Here is a 19,621-nt window from a genome sequence, read left to right as displayed (position 1 = left end):
CTGGTGTGATTAAATACAGTAGTTTTCCAGTTATACAACTAAAACATTTTTAGTTACTTTTGAATTACCATGTAGATTTGTACGTAAACTAATGACATTCAGCATAAATGCTCAGATGAAGAAAAATATACATAATAAATTTAGAAACATTCAGAGCAGCTGTTATAGTTTTTGTAGTAAAATCATATATTCCGTCTGTTTGAGAGGAATTAAAATTTAAATATGATTAATTGCCTTCTGTACTTTATTGATAAAGAAGGTTACCCAAATGTGTTTTATTAACTAGTGGATTCAGCACCATGGCAAAAAATTTCTTAACTAAAATGTATCTAAGTAAGGATATTTAGTAAGACAATCAAGTAAAAAAACTCAACTGGTAACGAGCAAAATTCTTAGCTACTTGCATAGAAAATTATTTCCTAAAAGTTTTAATTTATGATGCAGATCTTTTTACAACTTATGTAAGGATTTTTGGCATAGTTAGAAAAACTATGAATAAATAATCTCTAACATTATAAAACCTTCTAACAGCAGTATTTGTTCTGTTATTTTCATGCTACAAAAAACATCAATTTCAGGTTAGTACCTGTCTAAAGGTTTGTGTTTTAAAAATGCACTAATATAGAATGCAAGATTTATGAAATACCAGTAATTTTCTTATATTTGATGCTAGAAACTGAGAATAATTGATATATCGAAAGTAACAAACTGTATACTTAGGATTTAAGTACATGCATGCTTTAAGTACAATGTGTAAATCAGATGTATGAACCAGATTGCAAACAAATAACTAGATATGAGATGGAGTCAATAGTTTAAAAAAAGTTTACGAATTTAGTTTGCTTTACTGTTTTAAAAAAAGTTTACGAATTTAGTTTGCTTTACTGTTTTAAAATAAGTTTACATTAATGTTTGATCTCTTAATTGATATTTACTATGCAAATCATGTTTTAAAAAATTTTGGGAAGGAGTAAGAAGAAAAAGAACTTACAATTATAACTAATGTCATTAAATTTTGAACAATTGTGTTTTACCATATACTATCAAAATATGAGAGCTAGCCAAAATTTAGAAAATATGGTCCCAACAGTTTGGACAGAAGAGCGGTCGAAGGAATTCCCAAGGAGATCAGTACTTGAAATTACTAGAAACAGAATACTGTGTATCTGAGCAAGAACTTTTAACTGTTCACAGGCTGTAAAATTATATTTTAAAAAGGCAGTCTCTAAAGCAAAGAAAAATTTTTAAATTTATTGGCTAACTAATAAATTTCAGGGTTGCCACAGAAAAAACTGAACAAAATAGTTGCTTTTAGTAGCTTAAAGCATGAAAATAGTAGCCAAAAACTAGGAAAATTGTTGCCTAAATAAGAACAAAAATTCATCAAAAAATTGACTAAAATTTTGTTAATGACTTAAGTGTCATATACCATTATCCATTCAGTGAAGTTGGTGGCAAAAATGATAATTTTTATATAAACATTAATGTTTATATATATATATATATATATGAAAAGTGATTACTCAAATTCGAAATTCACGCATCGCTATGTCGTATTAAATTTTTTTTCTTTCCTTTTTAAGACTCATGTGGAATTTCGCAGCAATAATAATTGAAAAGGCGATCGAGAAATGAAATAGACTTACAATGGAATCTGTGCAGATTGAAGGAATTAAAATGACTCAAATTTGCAATTCAAAATTTTTTAATTGTGTTCAAAAACTATCTTGGGGGGTGCAGATTTTCCACCCAATTTATGCTTAAAAAAAGAAAAGAAAAAAAAAACATGGCTAGGAGTGCAGAAAAGTCTCCCAATAGTCTCCTTTTCCTGAAAATAGTTGCTTTTTTAGCCTTTTCAGCAAAAAAAGTTGCCATAGTCGCCTTATGCTAAAAATAGTTGCAAATAGTTGCATTTTAGTCGCCTGTGGCAACCCTGATATTTATAAATTTTTCTTTGCTTTAGAGACTGTTACTTTTTAACAAATAATTTTGCAGTCTGTAACCAGTTAAAAGTTCTCTCAGATACTTGATAAATCTTTACCTGTAAGTAATAAATGTTGAATTTCCTCATGTTTGAGTTTAATTGTATTTGAACTTAAAAATGTATTTATGCCATTAATATTAAGAAATTATATTGCCATTAATACTAGGTAAGTTTGTAATAGGAGTAATGATCTATAAAACAAAAAATTCCATGCAATGCAAAGACTCAGGTTTTAAAGTTCGCGTTATAAAGATCTTATGCTATATATTGCTTCAATAGTCATAAACCCACTAGCAAAAATTGCTCTTTCGTTCAGAAACATTTAAAAAATCTAAAGTATTGCCTTAAAAATTTTTGAACTCAAAAAACTAGATCTTGGTACATTTATTCAAGATAAATAATTCAAAAACTTAAAAGCAAGAAAACATGCTTATTTTTAGCAGTGGAGCATATGTTTGTTAAGTAACAAAAAATACCATTAAATATTGGCAAGACAAAAAAAAAAAAAAATCACACTTCAATTTGTATTCATTTCAGAAAAATCAATTGCTTAAAACAAGAGTATAAATTTTTAAGCAAAAAAATTTTCATAAATAATCATAAAATGCAAATTCACTTGTCACCCTTTACTCAGCCACATGAAACACATTGCACAATTTTTTGAATAAATAAAACATCTATAAAAGTAACTTGATAGTTGAAATATATATTGTTGGGCCATAAAGAAATGAGACAACAGACAAGTTTAGTGTACTTATAAATTTGAAATTTGCAGAAAAATAGCTGTGGAACATAATCACAGTCTTATTATCACAAACAGTGATAGCAAGGCACGGGTCCTTCAAAAAAACAAATTTAAAAAAGCTTAATTATTACTATTATCTTCTATCATAGTCACATTTGGAGAATCAGCAAAATCATTGCTTGTATCAAAAGAGTTCCCGGTGCCATCATTTGAATCACTGCCTGTTTCTAAAGCCTGCAAAGAAATAATGTTTATTAATGTAGCCTATAAAGAAGTAACATGTAAATGTGGGGCTACAAAGCTGACGATGTCAACTTTCATCTATCAAAAGGTATCACAAGATAGAATAGAGTTAACACGCCTTATATACAAGTGAATTGGAATTATTTTATAGCAGTGGTAATTAACGCTACAATAAGTAATGTTATACATAAAATAATGTTTTAGAATAAAATTTTTCAACAAACTGAAACAAAAACAAAGTTTTTGAAAAATACCCATGCAAGAGAATGTTTCATCATGCATATTAAACATTAGCAATACAATCTATTGTTTTATTAGGGTTAACACCATATAACACATAGGATGAAGGAAAAAAAATAAAAACCCTCGCAACTGATTGAATATCCAATCTAAATTTTCTGACTGCAGGGTAATTTTGCTGAAAAATATATTAGTAGTTTGCTTGAATTATACTCCAATACCAATTATGTGCCACTATTTTTTCAACCTACATTGAAAATTATAAACATTTTAAGCTTTATAAACAGATTCAGGCAAACAGTTTTTGGATGATTGATTTCTTCATATCTGAAGTGAAAAATAAATGAAATTCTTATTCTAGTAAAAATCCTTAAATCACATTACTAGATTTTCTGTATGAATTTTTTTTTCTAATTTCTATTAAGGTTAAATGGAACCCTTGTTCTTCCTTCAAACTTGTTTTGAAAGTTAATTTATTGGTCAAACAGTAAATTACACATAGTAATATGAATTAAACTGGGACTGTAGAAATTGTAACAAAGACATGCCTGATGGAATCATTCATGCATGGAATCTGTTAATGATACAGTTATGGGATTTCTTTCACACAGAGGATAATCTTATAGTTATAAAATAGTAGTTTATCTAGTTATTATCATTTCTATGAATATAAACACTGTTATGGGCAACACATTCTTTTGAGATAGTTCTTCCTATAAAAATAAGAAGAGGAAGCTTCTTCCAAGTAAAAAGATACAGCAAATACAGTTTTAACCTTACCAGTTGTTCTAATTGCACCCTGCAGGAATCAGTAGTTCTAGTTAGCTAGCAATTGAGACATCTTCATACATGTTCAACACTTATATTTCTGTATATTTTGTGTAACCTGTTTTTAAGTAGTTATTTTAATGAATAAAAAATTAAAATGTGCTCTGTCAATGAGCTCTGGGCATTGGGGTTAGCAATTACCAGTTGGCTAAATTTCTATTTCAACCTGATTCTTTTTCATCCTAAAAGAAATAGGTGCACAATTTTTTCGTCTACATTGAGTTTGCCCATTAAAATATTCGAAATTGAATTGACTGGATTAGATGTGCTCACATGCGTCACAGACACTTTATCAGAGAATTCCCTTGAGGAGTGCTTTTGTAAATATATTTCATATTACACAGCCATATGTAATTGGTTAACAAAATTGTTACTTTAGCAGATGAACTAAGGAAATGAATTATGATCATAAAAGAGAAAAACAAAAACAGTTTTTCTTTCTGTGTTTCAAAACAAAGCAATAGCTGTTTTTTGTTAATTAACCACAAAGACTACTAAATCTGTTGTTGTTCAATGCTTTGAAAAAAAAAATTTTTTTTTTAAATTGAACCTAAATAGTATTTTACTAATTAATAAGCAACAAAAATGAACATTTCAAAGAGATGATAAATGAGCAAGATATTTTACTGGTGCTCAATCTTATGATGCTTCTTGAAAAATTACATTAAAATTTTGACTTAGTAGATCAGTATGAGAGATAAATTTATTGGTAAAAATCGAACCAAAATTCCAACAAAAAGCGAACCTAAAATTTCAAAGTTCATAACCGAATGCTCAAACCACCATAGAAACGGGTCAGCACTTGAGGTCAAGCTCAAATAGGAAGCTTCATGGAATAGCCGCCACACACACTACCCTTCTGTGAATGAGAAAACCTGACTCATTATCAGTCGTGAGTGTTTCACATAATAGAAGGCTGCGTGGCCAAGTGCAGTCCCCATTCCAGAACAGTTCTGCCCTTGACTTTGCTTGAGATCCAGGTGATCAAGTTGAACAGTAAAACCAGATGAAGTAGTGTCATACTGTCAACTGTTGAGAAGAGACAGTTGCATGTTGAATGTCCTTAGTCACCAATGAGTGGAGTGTGGAAGAGAAGCTTATTGACTACTGACTAGAACCAAACCTAGGACTTTTGTGTCTGTGGTGGAATGCTGCAATAACTTTAGGTAAAGGTTGTACTTCTATAGCTATTGTTAGTAGGTTTGAAAACTTTTTATTGCCATCGCAAATTATTTCACATCAGAAGTCTTTTAGAGGAAAGGAAAAATGATTTCCCATAGTAATATATGGCTATTGCATAGACAGAAATTATTTAATAATTTAAGCTATATCAGTCATTAAATAGATTAAGCTTAGCAAAAAGTGAGACCAAAGCCTATTAAAAATGACCTTCTATTAGGTCCTTTTAATCAACAGCCAAACTAAAACTCTTAAACTTCGATCATAGTTATAAAGGGCATATATAATGCATATGCTGGCTACGAGATACAAACAGTAAGAAAAATGGCAAAAGTTAAAGAACTTAATTACTTGCAAGCGCTTGGTCTTATCACTGTCATGTTTAGTTACTGTTTATATCTCAATAAAAATTGTATGCTGGCATTCTGCATATCTTTTTTAGGCCAATTGTATTTAGCTTCGCCTGTAATTGTATTTAGCTAACCTAATAGGTTTGGAATGTTTTATTTTTTAAACAGAGTAATTATATTATTTAAATTATTCCTATCTTATTTTCACCATACAATAATAATTTTCACCATGTATTAATTAATTGTTTTTAAATGAAATAATACTGAAAACTCACAATGTAGAAAATATCCCTATTTTTCAAGACATTTGAAATATATTGTAAAAAATCTTCGACTCTTTAACTGTATAAAAATTAATAAAAAAATATTATAATCACACTCCCAGAACTTTTGAAAATGTAAGCAAACTCTTAAAAAACACATGACCAATTAAAAATAACGTTGCTAGAATTTGTGAGAGTAGCACTCTATATTTATTATTTCAGCAGCTATGGACTACAGTTGTGCAACATCGTTAATTTGATATATCTCTGCAGAAAAAAAATACACAAGCAGACTTGCTAACAAGCAGCAAAAATTCGAAAAGTCAGAGACTTTTGTGAACCATGACATAGCGCCTTAAACAAAACAATAAAAATAACATAAATAAATAAATGAATACACTCTTTAAATAAATTTATAAAAGTAATTCTTTTACTAATAAAAATTAGGGCTGAAACTAAGAGCTTGATTTGCATTTTTTTAAAAACTTAATATAAAATTTTTTACAAATTTTTTGTTTGATTTTCCAGTTAACAAATTCTCTAAAGTTCTCTTTGACAAGGAAGAACAGAATTAAGTTATTTGGCGGAATATTCTCTCCCACACTGCACCAATGTAAATAATGGTTAATACCACCAGCATTAACTTGGTTAACAAATGCAGACATTACTTTTCTTGCAACTAACTAATTGTATCAATTCCATCAAAAGAATGAAGAAAAGTCCGATTCTCGCTAATTTTTTCTCAGCTATTTCAATGTAAATTAAAATATCACTCTTAAAAGAGAAGTCATTTATACAAGATCTGTTAAAAAAAAGTGTTATACTTTTTCTTTAAGTTTTCCAAACATTTTAATTTCGGCTCCTCCCAGTCATAAAGTTATAAAAAAAAAGCTTTGGTAAAGACTGTTGGCCAGAGGTCCAAGATCGGACACAAAAACCTGAGATTTACACCTTAAGTCTGAGAGATTGCAGATCGACACGAGCAATGCCCGATTTATTAAAACATTTATTAACCAAATTTCTTCCTAAAATTTTTGCAATAATATAGTTGACCTCCATCTCTTAATACATAGTGATTAGTTTAATCTTCAACTATAGCAAGTAAATTTCGAAAAATGAGTGCGGTTAGTTTAGGCATGCTAAGTAACTCACTAAGAATAAAAAATATTAAAATAACATGGGGCTACATCTTAATTTACTAATAAATCACTGAGATTGTTAATTTTTTATTATAACATGATCAGATTTTCAGGTTTAATCAGCATCAAACCCTGTTGCTTAAGAAATTTTGATTCTAGTTGGGTCAAGCAATACCTTGCCACATTACTTAACTTTAAAAGTGACATTCTATTTATGAAAACTTCTAAAGGGTGTATTAAATAAGTGTCAAAATAAGCAATCTGCTATAAATGGCATAAAATAATATACAAGGCTGTTTTTTTCCTCAACATTACATGTTAGTAAGAGCGTTTTGAATCAGCTTGCTTGAAACTCCTTATACATTAAAACTTTTACCTAAAATTAACTTACTTTACTTTTTAAGTGATTTTATACAATATAGAAGATATATAAGCAAGGAAACGATATAATATAAACATTGAGTATTTCAACATTTCAAAGTGCCTTTTACTTTAGTTTTCATAGATCAGATAGTAACTCACTTAAAATTAAGCACTTCCTACTCAACAACATACTGTTGGAATAGTAAAATAAAAATAAAAAATCACCTTTGAATTTCCATGATAAGTTTTATTTAATTTACTTTGCTTTTATTTTATTCATCTGAGAAAGGATTGTATTCATTTTATGATTTAAAAATTAAGCACTATTAAGCACCTCATCCAAATTAATAAAAAAGGGCATTGTTTTTTTTTTACAAAAAATTGCATGGTTCTTTTATATTTTTAACTTTGTATTCAAAGTTTTTCTAATAATACAATGATAAACAATAAATCATAAAGGTTCATAGTGCAAACAATTCTTTTGTTCTATCTTCTCTTATGACAGGGTTTATACTGATATGATTTAAAAATTAAGCACTTTTAAGTGTGCTCTACAAACCAACCCCCTGATAATCAAAGCTCTTATATTTTCTAAAAAAAATTTCTCTCCAAAGAAAAAAAATTATTCAGATCAATTCCTGTACTCATATTAATATCCTAATATTGGGGTTTTCAGAACAATGTGAAAATGGCTGAAAAACAATAAATTATTGTACGAGGGTTGCTATTTATATTTCTGGCCTTGACAACAGTAAGTGTTGCTAGGCGACCGCAGACGATTTTAATCGAAAGTTTGATATTTTTAAACATAAATTCAGCAGACGATTTACCATTATAGCTTCATTTGTGTTGTTGACAGTAAATTGAAAAGTTCTCTTACAAAAAATGGAATTGAATTGTGAACATTTTCGTGCCATTATTTTTCATAACTTTCGACGTGGATTGTCAAGACAAGAGTGCTCCGATGAACTTAATTCTTTATTCAGCGATAAAGCATCATCCTACAGCACTGTAAAAAATTGGTATAACGAATTTAATCGTAGTCGATGTTCGATCCAGGACGAATCCGGTGCAGGTCGTCCAAAATCCGCTGTTGTGCCAGAAAAGATAGATGCTATGCGTGAACTGATAAAGCAAGATCGTCATGTGGCATACTATCATCAATAAAATATTGCATGAACATTTGAGCGTAAATTTTTTTTTTCGCGTTGGATCCCGCATAATCTGACAAACGCTAAAAAAAAGGCTCGCGTCGATTGGTGCAAGGAAATGTTGGAAAAATACGTTCAAGGTACAAAGGCTGTGTATAACATCTACACAGGTGATGAATCATGGATCTATGCATATGAGCAGGAAACAAAACAGCAATCAACTGTATGGGTCTTCCAAGACGAGGCAAAACCAACAAAAGTTGTTTGAGGAAGAAGCACATCGAAACAAATGATTGCCTGTTTCTTCGGCATTAACGGTCATGTGGCAACAGTGGCATTAGAGCAACACAGGACGGTCAATTCTGAATGGTACACGACCATTTGTTTGCCAGAAGTCATCGGATAAATTTGAAAAAAGTAGAACAGGCGAATCATTCTTCATCATGACAATGCGAGCTCTCACACATCGACTCAAACAAAGGCATTTCTGACGAAGCGAAAGATCGAACTGATGGGTCATCCGCCGTACAACCCTGATTTGGCACCCAATGACTTCTTCTTATTCCCACACATCAAAAATAAATTACGTGGACAACGATTTTCAACCCCCGAAGAAGCGGTTGATGCATTCAAAACGCATGTTTTGGAGTTACTTCAATCGGACTGGAAAAAGTGCTTTGAAAATTGGTTCAAACGCATGCAAAAGTGTATTGATCATCATGGAGAATATTTTGAAAAACAATAAAACCAATTTTGATCCTACATGTTTGTTTTTTCATTATTAGGCCAGAAATATAAATAGCAACCCTCGTAACAACTGCTGAATAACTGATAGGACAACAATGTGGTTTTACAATCAAATCATCGCATTATTTTGAACCCACTCCAGAAGACAAGGGAACTCCTGGATCGGGCATAGGGAGAAATTTGCCTTCGTTGAGGACTTTTTGATGGAACTAACTCGCATTTGCGTTACCCGTACAGGAAAACCACGAAAACACCCCGCAGTTAGCCTCAAGACAAGAGGAAAAACATTGGATTTGAAAAAAATCACATAAATTGATGGAAAACGATAAATACCAAAAAAATTATCAATAAATGTGGTATTATGATGAAATAGTGCACGTCAAAAACTCGTAACAAACTTGAAATTTGGGAGTTGCAATAAACAGTGAAATTTAAAAAAACCACGAGGGAAACACTGAAAAATGATTGAAAATTAACATGGATTTAAGAAGGACACGTCACGAAGTGAAGAGGTCAAACATTGATAGCTCAAATTCGAAATTTGGGTGTCTTTATTGCATTTTATAAGTATTGCAGTAAAAAGGTGTTAAAAGAACAAGTGGGAATAGCCAAAAAAGCGCTGCAGAATCACAAAAGAGCCCAAAAGGGAGCTTGAATAAATCGTTAAGGTATGATCACTTCTCAAATCTGAAATTCACTTGCCTTAATAACATCATGCTAATTACAAACATTGGAATTTGTAAAGACAGGTCGAAATGTCTGAAAAACTGATTGCAAATTGACATAAATTTGTATAGAGTATGTCAACAAATTATAACTCAAATTTTAAATTTGTATGTTATAACCACATAACATTAAAAGAAAAATCAAAGTTTTATATTTAAAATAATAAAATATAAAATTTCTTTCACATTTTTGCCCTTAAAAAATTAAGAGCTTTTAAGCACGTTAAACCTAAAATAAGGTGTGTTAAATAAAGTAAGGTAATAAACCTAAAAATAAAGTTAATTTTTGTGAGCAAAATGAAGAACTATTAAGCACTTTTAGAGCAAATACGAAATTGCATGTATTTGTTAGAATTTTAAATAATATTTTTGCTCTATTTTCACAAATAGTTATGTTTGATTGATTGGTCAAAATTTTGAGTCACAGTAATCTTTTCTTTAAACTTGATTGCACAAATTCTATCTGTTATTTCAAACTCTTTGAAATTTTGTTTGGTAACAATCAATAGAGGTAAGAAAGTAGATGTGATCAGATCTTCCAGTCCTGACTAATCTCTGAATCACAGGGTGGCTGCTTGTTGCAGTGCCTGAGACATTGGGAGGTCAAACCACCCACTGGCTTGGTTTGAACCTTGTAGCTCAGAATGTTCCCTTCAAATGTGACTAGATGGTACTGTGTACCGCTCCCCTATATTCGTACACCAAGTCATTAAGTATATCGGGTGAGATGAAAGGCTGGGATGGCAATTTTTCATCTCTTTCTCTGCATTAAATGCACACCTTCTGAATTGGAAGCATTTTATTTTTAAGTTAAAAATGTCATTATCAGTTATCAGATGATTTCAATAAGAGACCTCATAGTGGGCCAAAGAAACCAGAACAAAAGTTTTCAAAATAATTTGGTTATTTTTTAGGCTAATTTAAAAAGCACAAACAACAAATTAAAAACAGTATAATTTGCTCAACTTAAATATAACAAAGAGAAATTTTATAGAAAAAGAATAATCAAGGTACTATACTATTTTTAATTTTAGAATTATTTTGTTTAAAACATGATTTCAGTTAAATTATACCTGATTTTCATAGGCTTTGACCAATGGAAAGGGAAAGCAGTGTTAGAGCTTTTGAAACTCCATATTAGCTTCCAAATTACACTGCTTATCAATTGGTCAAGAAAGTTATAGAATTACAGTTTGACCTTATACTAGAAGTGAATAGAAAAATAGAAGTGAAGATGGTTAAGTAAGACGTTTCATTAGATATAATTTATACATGGAGAGTTGCATAAGTAATTTTGAATCTCATGTTAGAATACAAATTACATTCCTTATCACTGAAGCAAAGATAAAAATGAAGACAATGGACAAATTGCAGTTTGATCTATTCTTAGAGAAATAGAAACAGATGATATTTATAAAGAAAAGGTTTTCCTGGATTTCTCATCTTTCTTTTTAAAAACTGAACATTTTTTTAAGTCCAGAATTGGTACAAACATAAAAATTGAGCTTTATAGAGAATAACTAGAAAGTATTGTTATTAATTTTTTTCTCATAATTTTACTCGCTGAGCATATCTGATTCAATATTTTTAAACCTCTTATATTAATAGAGATTTTCCCTGCTAAAGAAAAGCACAATTTTTTCATAAAATCATTATTTTACATTGTATGTCATTTTGAGTACATTACTCCCAAATTTCATTTACTCATCAACTAGTAACCAATTTCATTAAGCAATACTCAGTCACTATCATTATAGATGAATTATTGCATTTTATTACTGTTTTATATGCATTTTGAATTGCTATAGGCATTGCACCCATGAAAATTGATATAAAGATATGAATTTTACAACCGCGGTATCTTTTTAGCATCAATTTGAAAACTTAAAATAAGTTAACTATATTTAAATTGTATTTATTGCCAACTTGTGTACAATCTCATTGTTGGTTAGCCATTATTGATTACCATCATTCTGCTCCACAGGCCATTCATAATTGTTCATTATTTTTGGAGTGTACATTCTGTGTAATCTCATTGACAACTGAAAGCCTAGAACCAAAAATATAGGTCAAGAAGAAAAAATTGCAAAGCTTGAATTTTACAAAACAAACTTAGGCTAAATAAATTAACGTATGCTGTATATATTCAAATATGAATCAAATTTTATTTAAATACTTTCCTTTTATGTAAGATCAAAGTATTTTATCATTTTTCCTTTTATTGCATGTAAAATTTTTTTTTTAATGATTATAGATGAAAACAATAGAAGGAGTTTAAGGGAAACAAAACACGATGCAATTATACAGCAAGGCATTTACTCAAACTATTCGTTTTCGAAAAAAAATCATATAACTATTTTAAAATCAAAAAATATTTCATAAATAAATAAAATAAATCAATTTAGAATTAAAATCCAAAAAATAATCAAATCTTAATTAAATTTAGAAATATATTTAAAAATTACAGAGTGATTGAAAATTTTATTAATAAAAGCTTTTTCAAGGACTAAGCCAAAACAATTGCAAGCTTGCAAAAAGCGATTTACACAGTAAAATAGCTTCAATCATAATATATAATTTTAAAATTAACATACCATAAGTTGTAAAGAAAAGCATGTGACATTTTAAACAAACAAGTCATATTAAACTGCATTAAAATTTTTAATACATTTCCGAAATTTTCAAGATCAAAGAATGGGGAAAAATGAAATGTTTATAATAAACAGTAAAGTACCAATCAAATAGCAAAAATATCAATGAATAAAAGAGTCATTTATATGAAAAGAAATACAAATTTTTTTTCACAAATCTAACAGAAAAAGAATTTAAAAACATACTTCTAATTCTTGCATCACTTTATCAAAAAAGTCAGTAGGATTCTTCTTATAAAGCACAGCATTTTTAATTGCATCATTAAAAAGCTATAAAAAAGTTAAGAGAGACTAATATTAATATATATGATCTCTTTTTGATAAGTAACTTAGTACATTATTTGTTACGCACCTAATTTCTTCAAGCAATATTAGCAATGTATCAGTCAAGTTATCAGAAACAATTAGAGAACATAATAACTTACAGTATATATACAAAGAAGTAGTTAAATTGAAATCAATGTGACTATCATTATTAAATTGGGCTGACAATTAACAATACAACATTTTAACAGCAAACAATACAAATGGAAATGCTAAGAAAAAAACAACTGAGAAATTAGCTTTTGATTATCTGACACCTGAAACATTACCTCAGTTATCTAACACATATGCTATATTACATAGCTATAGAAGAAGGTGGAGACGAAACAAAGAATCACGTGTCAGTTTTTATTTCATTCAAAGTAAAAATGCAAGTCTGGAAAATATTTCTTTTGATGAATTCCTGGATTGGCTAAAGTGCAAATAAAGACAAAGTTGTCATCAACTTAGTTCAGAGCACAATAAATACAATAGCATTTGAATCTGCCTATTAGTATTAGTACTGTAACTCTTATGGATGTAAAAGTCATTTCACCTTAGTAATATTGAATCTGATATAAAGCTGAGGTTATCTAATTACTACTGTTATGACAAATTTGAAACCTGCTGGTTAACACACAAAGAAATAAAAAGAAAAAAGTGTCAAGCCTTTGTCCTGCTACTGTATTATTTATGATAACAATTAATTTCAGTCACCAGTTATTTTTAGTTCATTGATTAGACACTTAAACAAAAACCAACTGGGAAAGGTTCCCCAACAATTTGATGATTTTGGAAAGGATGTCCTATAATCTCAGGAATTGTACTCTTCAGTTTATATTTACTTAACTGAAACTGATATCTTAAAATATTGTATAAATTTTTTAACAGGTTAACATGGAGTATTTTAACATGGTACAATAACAAATTTTTTTTAAATATGGAGTATAAATACACAACTAGTATTATTCTAAATACTTAACTGTGTATAAACTAACAAAATAATGATTCCAGTATAGTGCAGGATATGTTAGAGAAGTGTTACATAAGCATAAAAAACTAATCAAAATAATGAAGTGACTAAGTTCTCAAAAAATAAGTAATACACATAGCTCTAAAAATCAGTCTGAAAATTTTATATCAATTTGTGAACAAAAAGTAAATTTCTTTAAAAATGTACTTTAACAAATGAAAATTAAATAATTATATATTAATAATATGCCAAATGCATGTGAAATTAAATAAAAAAAAAGGAAAAGAAATATTCAATGCTACTTATATATGTAAAAAGCTTGCTATTTAATATAAGAATAAGAGAATTAGTTTACCCATAACTTATAACAATTTGTTCACTAATATTTAATACTTATTTAAGTCGAACAAGGAGTCTTTTATATTCCTAACCTGCAATAACAGTATTAATATAAATCATAACCTTCAGCGACACATTTAACACACCGGCTGATAAGTTTCTGGTCTGACATAGAGATGGAGCCCTAAATGCAGAATTAGTATTTTGTTTAGCAAGTCCTAACCTTCAAATAAAAGGTGTCAAAATTTTATAATGATCTGTAGATTGGTTTTAAAGTTACAGTGATTTTAATTTTTGACCTCAAAATAGGCGTTTGTTTCGACAATCACTTCCTCATTCGTGCTGAATCTCTTACCCGCAAGCATTTTTTTCAAGTCTGGAAACAAGTAGAAGTCACTAGGAGCCAAATCTGGTGAATAGGGTGGGTGCGGGTGAATAGGGGGTGTCTGACACAACATCAAACAGCTCTCGGAATCATCAATTCGTTGTTTTTGGTCAACTGTTAAGCATACGCGGCACCCACTTCGAAAACAGCTTTCTCATAAACAAGTGTTTGTGTAAAATAAAGCCTACACGCTCTTTTGATATATTTAGAGTATCAGTTATGTCATGCAACTTCACTTTGCGGTTTTCTATAAAAAATTTGAAGACTTTTATTATGTTTTCCGGATTAACATCATCTTTAGGGCGTCCAGAGTGTGGCTCATCTTCAACATTTGTACGACCACGTTTAAAATCAGCAAACCAGTCAATAATGGTCGATTTTCTTGCTGAAGAACCCGGATAACATTTATCGAGCCAAGCTTCAGTTTCTACCGTGTTTTTCCCCATTAAATAACAATGTTTAATAAGAACACTGAATTCTTTTTTATCCATTGCTTCAATAATATAAATTGGTGTTCGATTAAAATCTCTGTAACTTTAAAATCAATCTACAGATCATTATAAAATTTTGACACCTTTTATTTGAAGGTCAGGATTTGCTAAACAAAATACTAATTCTGCATTTAGGGCCCCATCTGTGTGTCAGACTGGAAACTTATCAGCCGATGTGTTAGTGGTATAAGTAGAATATTCAAATGGTTTTTTACATATTTTTTCCATCTTTGACTTCCATAATGTCTTAAAAATAGTATTGAGTCCACAAAATCTAGAGTCAAATTACATCTTTTTTCTAAAACATGACCAGCGATGCTTAATTCTCTCGCACTTATAGCACTGCTAGCAGGTATACTCAAAATTTTTATAGTTATTAGAGCTAAATTAGGAAAAGAAGAATTTTTCTAACATGTCAACAAACTTTCATCTTAAATTTCTTCTTTTAGAAAAAAATTCACTATACTACTGAACTACATCTTGAACATAGCATGTTCATGTCTGACCACTCATCAAAAAAGCATTTTTTCTGCAAGGATATGCTATTATTTAGGTTCTTTGGACATACATGAATAAATTCCATTTAATGAATTTTGTTTCTGTTAGAACATACTTCTAGAGACAAGAACTACAATATAATTGGAGGCTCCGCCCCTTCTCACTAGAACCCATACACTGCTTGCTTTAGGTAATTTAAGATACACCGAATATTACTTTTTACTACTAGACTAAAAGTAATATCTTACAGAGTCATTTAAATGGCGTAAGTTCAGCAGACTTACTATATCTGCATTTTGCTTGATGCTTACGTCGACTTGTCAGGGAACGATGTCCAAAGCCTGGATTAGAACCAACAGAAAGTCCAAAATGCTTCAAACAAAAATTTGAAATATAATCAAAATCTTAAGCTTAACATCTTAATCCTAAGCCTCGCAAAACAAAAGCACCAAGTAGAAGTAGCAGATCTATAAATTTAAATTTTTTATACTTAACTGAACCAAACATCTGTTAAAAAGAAGCAAAATATTTCATGAAAATTTTAGCATAAGCCCGAGATCTTTTTTCAATAAAAGAGTCTGAACCGGCTTTGGGCCCAAACCCAGCCCATCTCATATCTAGTGCACATTCGATTTATCAAAGAAGAATCCAACTTGAATAAAAATTTCATCTTTCATTAATGAAACAAGATCTCAAAATTTTAACGCATAGAATTGAGATATTCATAAGGTGAAATGGAAGGGTACATTACCTGTTTACATTATTTATTTGCACTGTATCTTTACAGTACTAGAATCAAATTCGTTAAAAATGAAAATGTATGAATCTGCATTTGAAGGTCAATAAGTAAATAATTTAAATACAGTAAGATTAAAACTTTTACACATTAAAAAGATGTGTAGATGCTCTATTATAACATTTAAACAGTCTTTATAAATTTTAAATAATTAAAACTATATTTACTTTAACAACATTTGTTCCATCAGAAGCAGAAACAAAATAAAGTGGCATTTTCAGTTTTTGTGGTAGATGAAAAGACTTTTTTGTTACGGTAGGATTGGCTAAAAATAAATAATTTCAAGTTCAGTCAAAAACAGAGAACAAAATTTAAAGATAGTTGGCTTATAACAGCAAAATTAAATTTTTACTTTTAAATACCAAATGACATCTGACAATAAATAACAATTCACAATAAAATCTCATTTTTCATGTTATGCAAACAAAGCATATAAAAACCAGTCCTTTGTTCTTCTTATTTAAGCTATAATCTAAAACTAGATAAAAAAAAAATACTGATAATTTAAGGACTTTTAAATGAAAGCCAAAGTTAAAATAAACATGAATACTGTAGAGCTAATGCTTAGTTTCTTTTTTTACTTATGTATTGAGTAATTTTCATGTTTTTTTCATTGGCCACTCAAAGTAAAAGACTGAGCAAAATATATGTTTGGTAAAGCTTATCACGATTTGTTATAATTTTTAAACATTTCTTATTAACAATGTGAAAAAAATAATATCATTCCCAATATATTTTTACATCAATTAGTGTTCAATATAATTGATGATAAGAAACAAGTCTTAAATTTAAAGGAAAAAAATTTATAAAAAATTATATTTCTCTAACTTTTAATATTATATGAAAACAAATACAAAAGTTTCAGCCATAGGGCTCAGCACAGGTCATTGTACAAAAGTAATGAAAAAGTGACCAATTTGTTATTAAAAAGTGATAAAATTAAAAAGTGTTAATACCCAGGCAACATCTTAATAACCTTAAAAAAGAAAGAAAAAAATTGGTTTAGAAATATTTATTGCTGTTGAAATCAAATGTAACTTTAAATTACATTTTAATTAACTGCTACTGAAATTCTTTTTTAAAAATTACATAATATTTTCTAATATTTACTAACTAAAAAATATTTATTTAACTCTAACTACTACAGTTTAAAGTATTATATTAAAATAGCACAGAACGTATACAACAAAAATAAGGTTGATATCAAGTATAGTCAATACATGTTGATAAATTGCACTCTATTTGCTATTGCTGATTTTTTTTTTATTAAAATAAATTTCCGTTAAATAATTCATCATTGTTAAAACAAAAAAAAAACGCAGAAAACAACATAGCTATACAGTGGAATTATAGCAAAATCGACATGTCAAACAGTGATTACTAAAATATGAAAAACATGTTAAAAGTATCAAAATTGAGAGAATGTGCTGAACTGGCAGAAAATTGACAAATGACTGGTAAAAAAGAAGAAAAAAACAACTTATCAATGTGAATTTATGATAGAGGCTTTGGGAACTGAGTGCCTCAGACGATAATACTACCTTAACTTCTTCAGGACCAACGAAAGAGAAAAAGAGTCCTTTTCAGATACATACGCTTAAAGTTTATCATCTGCACTAATATGACATGTAATGTGAGAATACTACATTGAGACTATGTCCGATTGATCCAAAATCACCAGGGTTACAAAGGTGTCATTTCAGATATGTTACCGTGCAGAGAGAACCGAATGATCATATGTGATCATGGTCCTAAAAGGGATAAATTCGAAATATGCACGCAATAATAACACGTGGAATCATGACAGAGCTAAGCCACTCAAAATGTGATTTTTTAAAAATAAATCATTAAAAGATAGTCGCTATGTAACCTAAAACTTGTGCGCCGTTATGACATCAATACAACATTGTTACAACATCTATAATGACAAAATATAACATGTATTAATATCAAATGAAATGGAAGAAAAGCAATCTAGAAACAAGGATTTACAATTGAAACTTTGTGAATCAAGCGCTTCAAAAAATGTTAGCTGTTAAAAATGAACAAAAAGCATGTCGTAATAACATCATATTAAAAATATCAAATTTAGAAAACGTGGAAAGGGCTGAAATGATAAATAATTGCAAAACAAAACCTGTCATTCAAGGAGGTGAAATTCTGACGAAATCTCTGCGAATCGAAAGCCTCAAAAGATAAATGAATCGAAAAATCATAAAGCTTTCTCAGTGAATGTGATTCACGCATCCGCAGGCAGCTCGTTGTACATTTTATAACTGTTATTGAACAGCCGACCCAATTTCGGGTTTGCGACTACCGAAGTTCAATTCTGTAGCCTTGTAATCTTGCACCCAATGTAGAAGAGAAAGAAACTCCTAGATCAAGTACTGGGAGAAATTTGCCTTCGTGGAGGATTTGATGGAACTAACCCGTATCTACGTTACATGGAGCTAAGAACCACGAAAACCTCCCATAGTTATTCGACGGCAAGGGGACTATAACCCATGATCCGCTACCACTGAGAATATTTTACGCCTACACTGTGGTCAGTGCGGCCTGGCTGCAGAATGTGAATCGACCAGCCACCGTTGGGTTACGATCCCGGTTCACCTCATTAGAAAGCAGGGTTCGTGATTTTTTTGATTTTTTTAAAAAAAATTAAAAGAATCAGATTTTTTTGATTTTTATTTAAATACACTGTAAGAACTTTAATTTATGATTAAAAAAAATTATAAATATTTAATCAAATTAACTTAATATTAAAACTATATTATAACAATATTTTAGAAGCTCTAACTAAAATAATTTTTCATTATAATACATGGCTTTGAATGCATAACAACCATTTTGAAACAAATGCATGATTAAAATTTAAAGACTAGATGAAAAAGAGAATTTAAAGAATACTTCAGGGGTCTGTCTGGGTTTTCCTGAGAGGTACCTATTTTGTGAAAATTAAAAATTATATTAAAAAATCAACACAAATATAATAAAAATATGGATTTATCGTTTCTTACGAGACAAAAGTAAAATTTTAAGAAAAAGTATTTTGTGTGATTATTCTATCATTTTTCCTAAAGTTGAATTTGTAAAGGTAACGTTAAACGGTAGTAAATTTGACTTTGACAGACCCCTGTACTTCAACTATTAAAACAAAGTTTCTGTTAGCAAACCATAACTTTACTTTAAAATTGTGATTTCTTTTTTTTTCTCTTGATTTTTAAAATA

The 19,621-nt window shown here is 29.5% G+C and overlaps 1 protein-coding gene across 2 annotated transcripts in view; it reads right to left on the bottom strand.

Moving 5' to 3' along the window:
• Positions 1-1,647: 1,647 nt before the first annotated feature.
• Positions 1,648-19,621, bottom strand: part of LOC107443982 (rab-like protein 2A) — a 29,482-nt gene continuing 11,508 nt past the window's right edge. The window contains exons 7-10 of one of the 2 annotated variants that reach the window (XR_001584064.4): positions 16,561-16,658; positions 12,795-12,878; positions 11,924-12,007; positions 1,648-2,963 (exon numbers count right to left, since the gene is read on the bottom strand). Coding sequence is in view for 1 of the 2 variants with exons in the window: in XM_016058022.5 (XP_015913508.1) it covers positions 2,850-2,963; positions 12,795-12,878; positions 16,561-16,658 (296 nt within the window). In the remaining variant the exon portion in view is untranslated. The remainder of the gene's footprint in view (positions 2,964-11,923; positions 12,008-12,794; positions 12,879-16,560; positions 16,659-19,621) is intronic. The other variant, XM_016058022.5, reaches the window with a different exon arrangement.

This window comes from Parasteatoda tepidariorum, chromosome 11 (genome assembly GCF_982258835.1).
Source record: "Parasteatoda tepidariorum strain Cologne lab strain chromosome 11, Ptep-v5.0, whole genome shotgun sequence".
Taxonomy (NCBI): Eukaryota; Metazoa; Arthropoda; class Arachnida; order Araneae; family Theridiidae; genus Parasteatoda; species Parasteatoda tepidariorum.
Note: the sequence above shows the minus strand (reverse complement) of the source record. Positions and strands in the feature narration are given on the sequence as shown.